General features: G+C 33.7%; 1 protein-coding gene across 1 annotated transcript in view; it reads left to right on the top strand.

The window, feature by feature from the left end:
• The window catches only part of PAN3 (poly(A) specific ribonuclease subunit PAN3), a 146,974-nt gene that overhangs the window by 21,573 nt on the left and 112,327 nt on the right, over positions 1-13,074 (top strand). The window contains 3 exon segments of the mRNA XM_020997122.2: positions 1,820-1,941; positions 6,517-6,583; positions 8,245-8,315. Of these exon segments, the coding sequence (XP_020852781.1) occupies positions 1,820-1,941; positions 6,517-6,583; positions 8,245-8,315 (260 nt within the window).

Here is a 13,074-nt window from a genome sequence, read left to right as displayed (position 1 = left end):
ATTTATATCTCTTTTTCCATTTGGCCAGTTCTATTTTTTAAGGAGTTCTTCAGTGCATTTTTGTGCTATTTTACTATTAGGCTAAATCTGTTTTCTAAGATGTTATTTTCTTCAGTATTTTTTTTTGTGCCTCTCTTACCAGACTCATTCTTTTTTCATAATTTTCTTGTATCACTTTCATGTCTTTTCCTAATTTTTCCTTTACCACTCTTATCTCTCTTCCTTTTACTGTTCCAGGAATTCTTGTTGAGCTTGGGTCCAGTTAAAATTGTTTATAGCTGTTTTCTCATTGTTTTCTTCTAAGTTTATGTCTTCTTGGTCTTTCCTGCCGCCCTATACTAGCTTTTTATGGTGAGAGTCTTTTTTTTTTATTGTTGTTTGCTCATTTTCCCAGCCTATTTCTTGTCTTTGAACTTTTATGATTTAAGTTAGATTCTCCTAACCTGGGGGTGGGGAGGTACCATCCCAAGCTTTAGGCTTTTTCATGCTGCTATTTTCAGACCTAGTTCTCTGGAGGTCTGCAGCTTTTGGTGCTCCCAGGGTGGTGTGATCCTGGGAGGGGTATGATTGTTGCTCTCTGTTCTTCACCCAGGAAAGGCCCTTGGCCCCTGGTTTACATTTAACAAATTTTTTTTTACTAAATTGAAGTAGAGAGATTTTGGTGGGTAAATCTGAATTGAAATTGAGGTTTTTCTCATTGCCCATTCATTATGTCACTAATGTAAAGTTAATATAGAACTGCCTAGTATTGGGAAGGCTTTTGAATACTGTGAAATGGCTAAATTCTTCAATGTTGCTTCTTATCATGTACCCTGTATGTATCGAAAAGTAAGAGGTGTGACTATACAGTATTGAAACATTTTCTTGTGAGGTTTATGCTTCACTCAAACATACTAGTATGTTTCAATTTGTATCAAGTTGTCCAGTCTTATGCTACTATATATGTGTATGTTATCTTGGGTCAGCATAAAAACAAGGTACTTTTCTTTAGAGGAAAAAATTTATGTCAGATTTTTCTGAGAAGTTAAATGAATCTGAAAGTATTCTTTGACTTGGTGATGAAACTTGCTGTCTCTCAAATAGCCCAAAATAAACTCTGCAGTATCAGTATCAAACCAATAACAGTATTAAACTCTTGTCATGGAAAACTTATCCGAGATTCAGAAATTTTTGCATGTGAAAATCACAAAGGAGGACAGTGTTGATTTGTTACACTGATATCAATGACATTGTTCATACAGAACTCATTCCACAGTGCCAAGCAGTCAGCCTGGCTCATTTATGTAGAAATTCTTAACCTTTTAAGGGAGTCACTGTAAAAGAAAAAAGGTTGACTGGTGGTACAATGGTTGGCATTGTTACCATGACAATGTAATGTCCCATATAGTGTAACATCTGTGAAAGTTCTTGATAAAAGAAATATTACCTACCTTGATTTTGTCCACTATGTTCACTACATTTGGCTCTGACTGTTTTTTGGCTATTTTCAAAAATCCAATCTACCATCAAAGGAACATTTGCTCACCATTGAGGATTTTTAAAAGAGTGCATCTCTTAAGGTAGTTCTAAGAGAAGAGTTCTCACAAGGCAGTGAGCAGAGAGAGGCAGCATCACTGGAATAAGTGGGTCACTACTTTGGAGGGGAATCTGGATTTTGATACATTTATTTAAAAAACAACAACCTCGTTACTTTATAGTCATACCTCATGCTGCCATTCAGATGAACTATTCCTATGCTATTTTCTTAGGATGGAAAAATTAGATCGGTCTCGTCCTATAAATGAAAACATTAAACAATTAAATTTTCTTTTTATTTCAGTTCCTGGAATAGATGGAGGTGCTTTAACTGATAGTACTCTCACAGATTCCTATTTCAGCACCAGCTTTATTGGAGTCAATGGATTTGGAAGTCCTGGAGAAAACAAGTTTCCCATGATGCAGGTAATGTTAGCAAGAATTTACTATAATTACTGTATTATTTTTCAGTAGTTGAGCTATATTCTTTTATGTTGTCCATTGTTTGACTGCTGGAGAGAAGTCTTCACTTAGGCTTTAAATCAGAGGAGAAGAGGGTCTGTACCATTGCAGGTCAGTCTGTTCTTAGGTATACATAGTAATGGTAACACAATATAGTATTTCTTCCTGCCCCCCCCCCAAAAAAAACCTCCCAGCCTTTTCAGTTAAATCAGATTAAATTGAATATAAGGTCACTTTTGGAAGGGGAAAGCATTCTTTAAAAATGATTAGCCCAAAGGTGAACAAGCACATAGATTTGAGTCTCAATTTCCTCATCTGTTAAATGAGGATGGTACTTATACTACCATGGAGAATTGTTATGTGAAACTGCATAAATGTGGAATATGGTTCTTATTTTATTTACCCACACACTTAGAGATGGATATCTTTCTGAGTGCTGCTTCTCTAATAATGCAGATAGCAACACTGCCATGCTTTCCCATCCTGTTCAGTTCTTTCCTTGTCTTTCTGAGGTACTTGTATAGACTTCACCTGCATAGAAAGTTGGTGGTTACCCTGTGGTTCTGTGAATATCTCCTCTGTCTGTCTTTGCTGGATGCCATTTCTACATAGCATTCATCTTTTAGGCTCTTACTTTTTTCTCAGTCTGGATTGGTTAGATTTTTTTTTGTATAACTGAATTTCAAAAAGGAGGCTTTGTAGTTTTCTGGGATTCAGTGCTCTTAGTGCAGTGTCATTGGTGATTGAGTGCATTTGAAGAACCTTACAAATAATAGGGAATATTTCTTTTGTTAGCATGTATTTGTATATATATTTTTTGTTCTATTCATCATATAAAAGGAATCTATTGATTTTATAGATAACATCTGTAAGGGAATAAAGGGAAGTACATATATTTGTATGTGTACATATATCCATAAACATATTTTATCAGCTGACTAGAGCTACTATTTTCTTTTGAGTCAGTATAGTATAGTGAATAGAGTACAGGACAGGCAGGAATCAGGAAATTCCTAGGTTTGAATACTGTCTCTGATAGATTTTAATGATATGACCCTTAGCAAGGCACTTCTCTAAGTCTGAGTTTTCTCATCTGTTTCAGCTATCATCATTTCTTTATAGTATTTCACTGAATCACTGTCCCAACAGTCATGTTTAATGCCCAAATATTGTTTTGCCCAAAGCTTTCCTTAGAAGCAGACTTTGTAAGATTTCTTTTTTGCAGAGGCATGCAAAGGCAACCTTCTTGTTGGGTATTTTCCTTAGCTTCTGGCTTTCAGCAACACTACGCAATGGGGAAGGCAACCATATTTGCCTATTTGTACTTCTCTCTATAGCTCTTTGCCACTGTGCCACAAACCAGTCTTACAGATACTGTATTTTCACTGCATAATTGTCATCATTGTATAATCATCACACCCTGTGTTTCAGTCTAATTTGTGAGTAAAGGTTTTATCGATTATGATACATACATACATACATATACTTTTTTTAAAGAAAAACTCTTGTTGAGAAATGAAAAGTAGACTAAGAAGTCATTTCTTAACAATGTTTGTTGAATTTAATATGGCCAGTTAATTATTATAGTAGGCATAAAACATTTTCCAGGCAGTATGCATGTATCAAAAATAACTGCAGTAGATAATTTTTCATGGTGAATCTTAACTTTTCTAAACTGAGTTAAGTCTTAAGATTAATTTGCTTCCAGAACCTGCCCACATTCATGATTGTAGTTACATGTCACTGGATTCTTCTAGTCTATCAAACCTATTTGTGGTGGCCTTGGTTGGCCTAGATGTTCTGGTCACATAGTCTGTCCTATATATTTAGAACCTCCAGAACTTTTTTCAGGGTTCGAGTGGTCAGTGAAGAGGACAGGGAAAGATAATGTTAATCTGTATTCAATTAAGAATAATTCCACAAAAGATATATCATGTGTTACTTGACAGATATGTAGCTTATAGTTTCTCTGTTTACATCGAATGCTGCCTCCCAAAATCAGAGCTAAGGTGATTTTAGACACTAAAGGAATTTTAATTGTTTTAATACAAAACAGTAATATTTCACTTCAGAAAACGAACTCTGAAATGTATGTCATATTCACACTTTGATTTTGTTCTGTTCAAAACCTTATAACATTTTTCTGAAAGTTTCACAATAATAGTATTTTGAAAATTTTGCAGGGGAATTTGTCAAAAATAATAAATATCTTATTCATCAAAATAAGGTTATCAAAATGAGATTAGGTTTCTTTTTCCCAATTTTCTATAGATTTAATCCTTCTACTTGCATGTTTTTAAAGTATATTGTGTTTCTCAGGATTATATTCCCCACATAATTGACTTTAATGGTATATTATTCTTAAATTATAACAATGTTTAGTTCAGAATTTGTTATGTATAAAAAGGCTGTGTAATTTGTATGATGGTTATAGTCCATATCTTTATATTGTATGTGGAAAAAGTGTTTTCTAAGCAAATGCGGGACATAGGATTATAGATATGGTTGCCTTCGCCATTGCCTAGTCTAACCCTTTCATTTTACAGATGAAGGAGCTGAGACCCATAGAGGTTCTTAACCAAAAATCAAACGCTTGAGAGCTAGGATTTGAATCCTGGTCCTCTGACAGATCCACTTCTCTTTACATTATGCTGCAGTGAGTGCCTCTGTAAACAAGATGGTAGGCGTGCCTAAGTGTTTTATGTTCAGACCTTGCCAAGCACTCATTTTTGAATCATCTGTATACAGTTGTTCATTTGATTTAAAATTAATATTTAAGTTCTCGAGGCCTTTTACTAACCTGGTTTAGGTTAGTAAATGTATTTTAAAATGATTATATTTCTTTCAAAAAATAAACAATTGATTCTGACTACCTACCCTATGCATTCCTTCCCTCATGCAGTTAATATGGAATAGTGGGGTTTTTATGTGCTTTTCACTTTCTATCAATAGGTTACCTCTTAAACAATATTGTGGGCTTACCCTTCTATGTAATACAAGACAATAAGTTATGGACATCTATTATCTCAATTGCCAATAAAGAGCTCTTGAATTAAATAAAAGTCTAAGTCCTCTAAAAAACGTACAGGAAATCAAGTTTCCTGACTAAAGTTCCAAAATGGAAATATAGATGTATCTACCAATTATTGGAGAAGATTGCTAGCTGAGTCCTCATTAATAGGGAATGCTTGGCAAACAGCCAGTAGGTATTGTTTATATCTCTGAAATGTTTTAAGGTGTTTTAGCCAATTTTTTTTTCATTAATCACATTTGGGACGGAGTCATAGAAAATATTCCTTTTTATATTATTTTATATTAGATAGATTATAATTATGTTTAATCTGAAAAAAATTGGAAACATTTTGAAATGATGTTCCGTAGTTTTTAATCTGAAAATAATTATCATAGTTGCTGGTATTCTTTCTTGAATTGCTTCATTGATGTAATCCACTTAGTTCGAATTTAATGGGAAGGTAATGTATTTTGAGAGGGAGAGGATGATAAAGTTTATTTATGTACATTTAAGAGGGAGATTTGGCCTTTAGAATGTTTCATGGCAGGAAGGCGTAACTCTGTAGTGCCATTTACAGTGATCTATACACATCAGAATGTGCATACACAACATAGTGGGAGGAACAAGCAGAGGCTTGTAGTCATCCACGGTGCAGCAGAATGTATGATGTTACGCCTGTCTGTGGAATGAATTACTTGCGCTAGATAATTTATAGGCAGTATATCGTGTGAATTGCTGCTGGGTAGATGATAAACAGTGAACAGATCTCTCTATTCACATATCATGACATATATCCATATATGAGGCTCAGTTGAAGGAACTGGGGATGTTTTAGCCTGTAGACAAGATGACTTGGAGAACATAAAAGCTATTTTCAGTGTTTGAAAGGTCCTTATGTGGAAGAGAAATTATTAGACTTGTCCTGTTTGGCCTTGGAGGGTCGAACTAAGAAACAAGAATGGAAAGAGGCAAATAGGCACAGAAGCTCATTTAGGCTTGATGTCAGAAAAGTTTCCAAACAGAGCTGTTTAAAGGTGATTTGGGTTGCCATGAAGGGGTGAATTCTCTTTCCTTGGAAGTCTTCAGACAGATGACCACTTGTTGGGTATGTTACAGTGAGGATTGTGTTCAGTACAGTGTGGAATGTATGGTTGAGTTCCCTTTCAACTCATTCTGTGAGGCTTTAATTTATACTTTGGATCCCATGGGCCTGTGAATAAGTGGGAGGATGAAAGTTCAGTAAACTGAATCAACTGTCTGGTTATTTGGACAAAGATGGAAAAACAAAAGCAAAGGATTGCTGTTTATTCAGGTATTCATTAGCTCTTCACTTGCATTGTGAATGAGCAGTGGCAGATGTGAATATGAATTATGGAAAATTACAAGTTCCATATCTATGTTTTATGATGAAAAATAACCTATGTACATTTACTGAATATATTATTGACTGTTACTGACTCAGTTAACTTTTTGTTACTTTCTTGTATCCCAGTTCCTTATAAAGCCCTGTATCTATTATTTTTCAGAGAATGACTAATAGCAGCAGCTCCCCAAGCCTTCTTAATGACAGTGCCAAGCCATATGCCAGCCATGGTAAGAACTGAAACTTTTTAAAGGATGTTCAAATAGCTTCAACACCACTAATCTATAAATCCTCGTGCTATGTTTCTAAATCAGCAAAAAGGGTAAAAATTCTTATGTTAACTTTTATCAATATTTTCTGCATTGCATAAGACTTCTTAAAAAATTGCTTTGGATTATAATTTTAAAGTCAAACAACTGATATGATTTTTAAATTTCAGCTTTTTCCCCCCATTCCAAATAGGAGAAAAATAACTTCATTAAATGTTGAATAAGATGCACTAGTCACTAGGTTGTGACTTTGAAATATTGGAATCATGTGGTAGCATGAAATGGAATAATGTCACCTTTTTTGAGGTGATTTTATTTTAAATATAAACTAGTGGTGCTATATTATATATTTCCCCTTTTTGTTTTTGGTGCTTATGGGGTAATCTGTTTGGATTCTTCCCCCCCCCCATTTTGTATTACTAGTTATTTTACACTAGTAAGCTAATAATAATAGTAGCAATTAGTAATTCAAGTATGCCCTGTTAAAAATATTAAGTCATTAAACAGCTAAATTATGGAGTAATTATTTTAAAGGACTCAGTGTTCTTTAAGATATGCAAATCTAAATATTAATTTATGAATTCCTTAAAAACCTGATAGGACAGAGAAACATAAATGTTAGGCTGTTGGTAACTGAAGATTAAATGAATAAACATTACAGTATAAATCAGTAGATAAATAGGATTTGATATACATTTAATTTTGTGAAACAGCTAGGTTATTGAAAATTGTAGTATACTTTTCAGTTACCTTTTTTAGTAACTGCAGAGGATTAGAATGTTTGATTAGGAAAATTTCATGATTTTATTTGAACAATGCTTTGAAACATCTGGATTTTGATGTAGAAGGGAGGCAGTGTGTTACAGTGAGTAGAGCACTGATTCTGGAGTGATGAGAATTTGAGTTTAAATCTTGTCTGTGAGTATTACTGCCTCTGTGACCTTGGGTAAGTCACTTATACTCTCTAGGCCCAAGTTTCTTCGTCTCTAAAAATGAGGGGGTTGGAGATCCCATCTAGTTTTAGGTCTATTTCCAATGATCTGATGTTTGTCTTTTTAGTTGGCTCACTTCTTATCTTCTTGGTATGGAAATCAAACTTACAATGATTGTAAAATGTAGAAAAATATAGATTAGCTTATATAAAAGATGTATCCTGGAATTAAATGGCACAGTCTTTAAAAATAGCCTCGTAATTGACAGTTAAAAGTTTGTTTTAGCCGTCAAAATTACCTTTGTTACTTCTACATTTATCAGTATTATTCCTTCCTTTTTTTCAACTTGTCATTGGGCTAAAATGATTTTTTCCCCCGCAAATAGCTATTTCTAAAAGCATATATCTTTGAAGTCAGTTTTATATATATGATTTTGCTTTTAAGCTCTGAAGTACATATATAGATATGATTATGTAATTGTTCTGAAGTATTAGACTAAACACGGATTTGATTAATTCAATTTAGAACTACTACAATATGCTAAATCATAAAATTTAATTTGTGTAATTTTTGGTTATGGGCATGTCTTTTTTTTTTTTGCTATGATAGATATTTGCTTTTTGAAAAATTTAGGGATACATTGTTGTGTAAGGTTGTAAGGTAGAAACTTTATTGTTACTTACTTTCCAGATCCTTTAGGTTCACCTGGTTCATCCTTATTTAATGACTTTGGTGCCCTCAGCATCTCTCAGAGGAGGAAGGTAGGTTTATTTTAGATTTTGATGTAAAATGATTGAAGAATTAAAATATCTTATAAATATTTGGTGAGGTAGAGCTTATTAGCTTTACTTTAAAAATGGAGAAAGACACTTCATGGGATGCATTGTTGCTTCCTTTGCCTTTACATTCACATCTTTTCTATGAGTAGAGTTTCCTTTGACCTTTGGGCATGAAGTAGATAAATTGTGGTATGTTGGGACAAAATTCTTACTACTTACCTTTTTTTTGGTTGCCATTTTGTTTATTTTAACATACGCTCTTTGCCGTACTGGAATGACTTTTTTCTATTAATATGAGCTTTTCTAGGTATCATATTTTGACCATGTTTTATGACTGTCTTGCTTTGTTTGGATTTCAAAGATGCTGTTTTTAACTTAAACTCCTGAAACTACTGAACAATGATTACACCACAAAAAGAACTTAAAATTTTTGTATCTTTAAGTTTATATAGTATATGTTAAGCCATTTAAAATTATTTTAGAACTGATACTTAATTTTTAAATATCTAAAGAAGAATCTAGATGTGTCAGTAGAGCACTGTAAAAGCACCACATCTGTTGCTAGTTATTTGAAAGTGTTACAATTTTTTGAAAAATAGAAGTCAAAGATTTTATTTTTTTCTCTATGTTGGATTTTGAGTAAAAATTTCAATATTGTTAGTAAAAGAATGAATTATCTAGACTGGACTGGCTTTTTGGTTTTGTTCTCATTAACATTTGGGCTGTATAAATGACTGGAAATGTATTTGGATCAGGACACCAGGAGAAGGAAAAAGTATGCAGGATAATTTTAACTTTAGAAAAACAGACTTTTTGATATGCCTGCAATCTCTCTCATAGCTAGAAAATCTAGATCACCCAGCCTTCTTGGAGGTTCTTTTTCTTCACTCCATAGATACAAATTATAGAGATGCCTGCCTTTTCCAGAGCAGCTCACTGGCAGCTTTATTTGTTAATTAAAAAGAGAACAAGGTGCAGTGGATAGAACACCAGCCCAGGATTCAGGAGGACCTAGTTCAAGTGTGACCTCAGATACTTACTAGCTGTGTGACCCCATCGCTTAACCCAATTGCCTAGCCAAAAAAAAAAAAATTAAAAAGAGAACCAAGTACCAGAAAGTAAGTGCAAAACAAAAGCTGCTGAATAACCCCAATACTAGGTGGTTCAAAATCTATACACTAAAACTGAAGGTGTATTCCTTTTTTTTTTTTTTAAGGCAATTGGGGTTAAGTGACTTGCCCAGGGTCACACAGCTAGTAAATGTCAAGCACTTGGTCTGAGGCTGGATTTGAACTCACATCCTCCTGACTTCAGGGACGGTACTCTATCCACTGCGCCACCAACCTGCCCCTGAAGGTGTGTTACTTAAAGGAGAGCTTTGCAGTTAGAGCCTCTTTACTCTGGACCTCACCCACAGTTAGAATGTATGGTTGTGAGTTTTCTTCACTAGCTGATAAAAGTAGAATAGAAAGTAAAAAAGAGTGCCTACAAATAGTCCCACTGAAAAGAATGAGAAGTAGCAGCAGACAGCATAGCAAGAGTAGACAGAGAAGCTGTAAAAATCAAACATAAGAAATAGGACAAGCATAGTATAGGACTACTTTGTATTAGTTACAAATAGTCTTACATATCTCAGTGGAACCTGAGGGCATCATTTTTATTAGGGCACTGGATATAACATTTGATGTCCTTAATGACAACCTTCAGTTATCAAGAAAAAGTTTAAATTACATTTTACTTTGTTTAAGATGACAGAGAAATATGTAATTTAGATAGATAACTTTATCTGAGGAATATAAAAGAATATAGAAAGATATATGAAGTATTACGAAATAAAAACAAAACCAGAAGATCAGCAAATAAACGATTGGGTCCAGGTTCAGTGGGGAAACAGAATCAAAGGAGACTTGAAGAAGGTAATAACAGAATGATTGCTGTAGATGTCTATGTTGAAATTCATTTTAAAAATTGATTTATACATATGAGTTTGGTTTTGTTGTTTAAACTTCAGGTTAAAATTAACATTTTAAAAATCTTCCCAAATTGATCAAAATAAAGTTTGGTACTAAAAGGGCCAAATCCATATGTATTTGGAATACTTAAATTTTCTGATAGACTTATTCTTCAATGACACTTGATGGCTGAGGTTTATTAGTGGGTAGTAGAATATGACAAGGTATCAGAACTGCAGAAACTAAAAAGAAAAAATCGCCCAGAAAAGTGGGAAATTGCCAAGGAAAAGTACAAGGAAATGCCATAATTGTTTTAAGGATGAGTTGCTTTTTAAAGTTATAAATGAGAGACAGCATGATAACAGTAGATACCTATCCTCAAAGCCAGGAATACTTGGAGTCACGAACCTTTTCAGTGCTCTAGGTAACTGTCTAAGACTGTAAATAGTAGAGGAGGTGCTCTCTTGCATATATAGAGGAAATTTCCTCACCTGAGAGTCACAGCTCCAGGCCTTACCCTACTTCCTTGATTTTAAAAATAATTTTGAGGTACATCTCACTAAAAAAATCCCCAGGAAACTTTCTTAGCTTTCTAGAATTATAAATCCTAGAGCTGAAAGATTATCCACACCTTTTAGTTTACAAATGAAGAAAATGAAAGTGAGAGGTTAAGAACTCAGGTTACCTGAGTTCCAAGTCCAGCATTCTTCCTCTGTCCATGCTGGCCTCTTCACTTATGTAAAGCAAAAGAGGAGAATCAATTAGCATATTTCCCCAGCCTAATAGAGAGGAAAGGCTGATAACCAAAAACAAAGGAAATATTTTTTTTAGCCTATATGTAGCAGTTATTGGTTAAGCATAGCAAATATCACTTACATGAGGGTAGGAAGCCAAATTAGAATAGGGAACTATTCTTGAGAAAGTAATATTTTGAATTAGGGTAGATTGATGGTATCTAGTTATTGTAAAGCTACTAACTATAAGTTTTGAGGAAACAAGTCCCTGAATATTGGAAAAGGGCAAATACAATGATATCGGTCCCTGATCCCTTACTCTTTAGTCACTAAATTAATGACATTAAGGAGTCATTTTTCATCCTCATAAAAGATTACAAAGTGCATGGAGATCTAACGTTCAGCTTAGGTTGAGGAGAGAATCATGCCAAACAAATTTACCTACTTTCTATGATAAATACGAGGAAAAGTGATTAATAGAATCAATTTAGTATATGTATTACAAATAATTTTATTAGATTTCCAAAAAAATGCAACATGGTTTCTATCCTTAGAGAAACTTGGGAACTCCAGTAGAAAGACTATAAAAATACTTACAAGTGCAAATGAATGCTAAGTGAGTATCAAGTACAAAAGTAATAGGAATCCTATTTGGAGAGATTCATGGAGGAGATTAGTTTGGGGCTCAGTTTTGAAGGTGAAAAATGTGGATTGGTAAGCAAGTCTGTAAAAAGTATGACTGTGGGAACTTTAGTAGGATCTTTTTTTTTTTTACCATTTGAAAATTACCTAAATAAAGTTTTAGAAAATGGTCTCCCCAAATCATTGTTTTAAAACTTGTGTAATGTTTCTAGATTTCTTGAAAAAATACCTTTGCATTGCTAAGGATCATGCCATTCACACATTTAATTTGATCTGCTCCATCTCCTCTAGACTTCAGCACAACACTGTTCAAAAAATTGGGGTATAGAGATCTAAAAAAGTATATAGGAGGGCTGAATTGTCTGAAAATAAAACTAAAAAAACTCAAACCACCCTGTTACCCAGGAGGAGTCTTCAAAGACCTAACAAAAAACCTAAGAACACAAAAGAACCTAACAAAGAATCCTAAAAACAAACAAAAAGAAAGAAACTATTTGGCAGAAATAAGACATTAAAGAATAAAGTACTGCATTTTTATTTTTGAAAATGCTTACATATAGAATTGATAAAAGTATTGTAAGAGATGTATTGTAAGAGTATTGTAAGAGATGAAGATGTCCCTATAAACAACAAAGACAGTGAATTTTGAAGTAATTATAGTTCAGTTAAGAATACTGTGAAAATAAAGTCCCTTTCTTAAAAGTTGACTATGTTTTAATAAAAGAAAAACCACAGCAGAATCTTTCTGAGTCACACAGAGCAGTATGTTACCTTACATAATTTTATTGCTTCTACCATTTGCATGTATACAACAAAACATCTTGCCCAGATTCTCTTGGTTCTTGACATCAAAGGTCTATATAGAGTTCACCCCAGGAAGAATTGAGAAGACTTTAAAGTTTATTTTTAGACTCTCTAACTTCTCCTTTATAGTCTTACTGCTTTTCTTCCTTTAGCTAGTGACCAAATTCCTCTCTCCTATCAAAATAGGAAAGTATTTTATGCAATTATTTATGTTTATTGGTTGGTTAGTCTTTTTATGAGGATATCTAAGTCAAAATATTACTTCACCTCTATATTATGATGCTTAAAATTGTATTTCTACCAATAAAATGAAAAGTTTATGTCCCTGTTAAAGAAATTTTGGGCATTGGTAAACAGAATTGTTGTTTTTAAATAAGTAAGGGAGGCAAAGCCTTGAAATCATATTACATTAAGATATTAAACTAATCCCTTAAGTCATATACATACATACTGAGGTCATTCTTGACCACAGTTGTGATTTAGTCCTTTTGGACATATTTCCCCTGGGATAGGTGGCAGTCAGGAAAAAGTAGTTTTATCTTTACCATCCTAGAGGGCCTCTTGTTCTCTTGGGCAAGAGGAGGCTACTTCAACTCTGGTGTTAGAGGC

This window comes from Phascolarctos cinereus, unplaced genomic scaffold (assembly GCF_003287225.1).
Source record: "Phascolarctos cinereus isolate Bilbo 61053 unplaced genomic scaffold, phaCin_HiC Scaffold_726;HRSCAF=1367, whole genome shotgun sequence".
Taxonomy (NCBI): domain Eukaryota; kingdom Metazoa; phylum Chordata; class Mammalia; order Diprotodontia; family Phascolarctidae; genus Phascolarctos; species Phascolarctos cinereus.
Note: the sequence above shows the minus strand (reverse complement) of the source record. Positions and strands in the feature narration are given on the sequence as shown.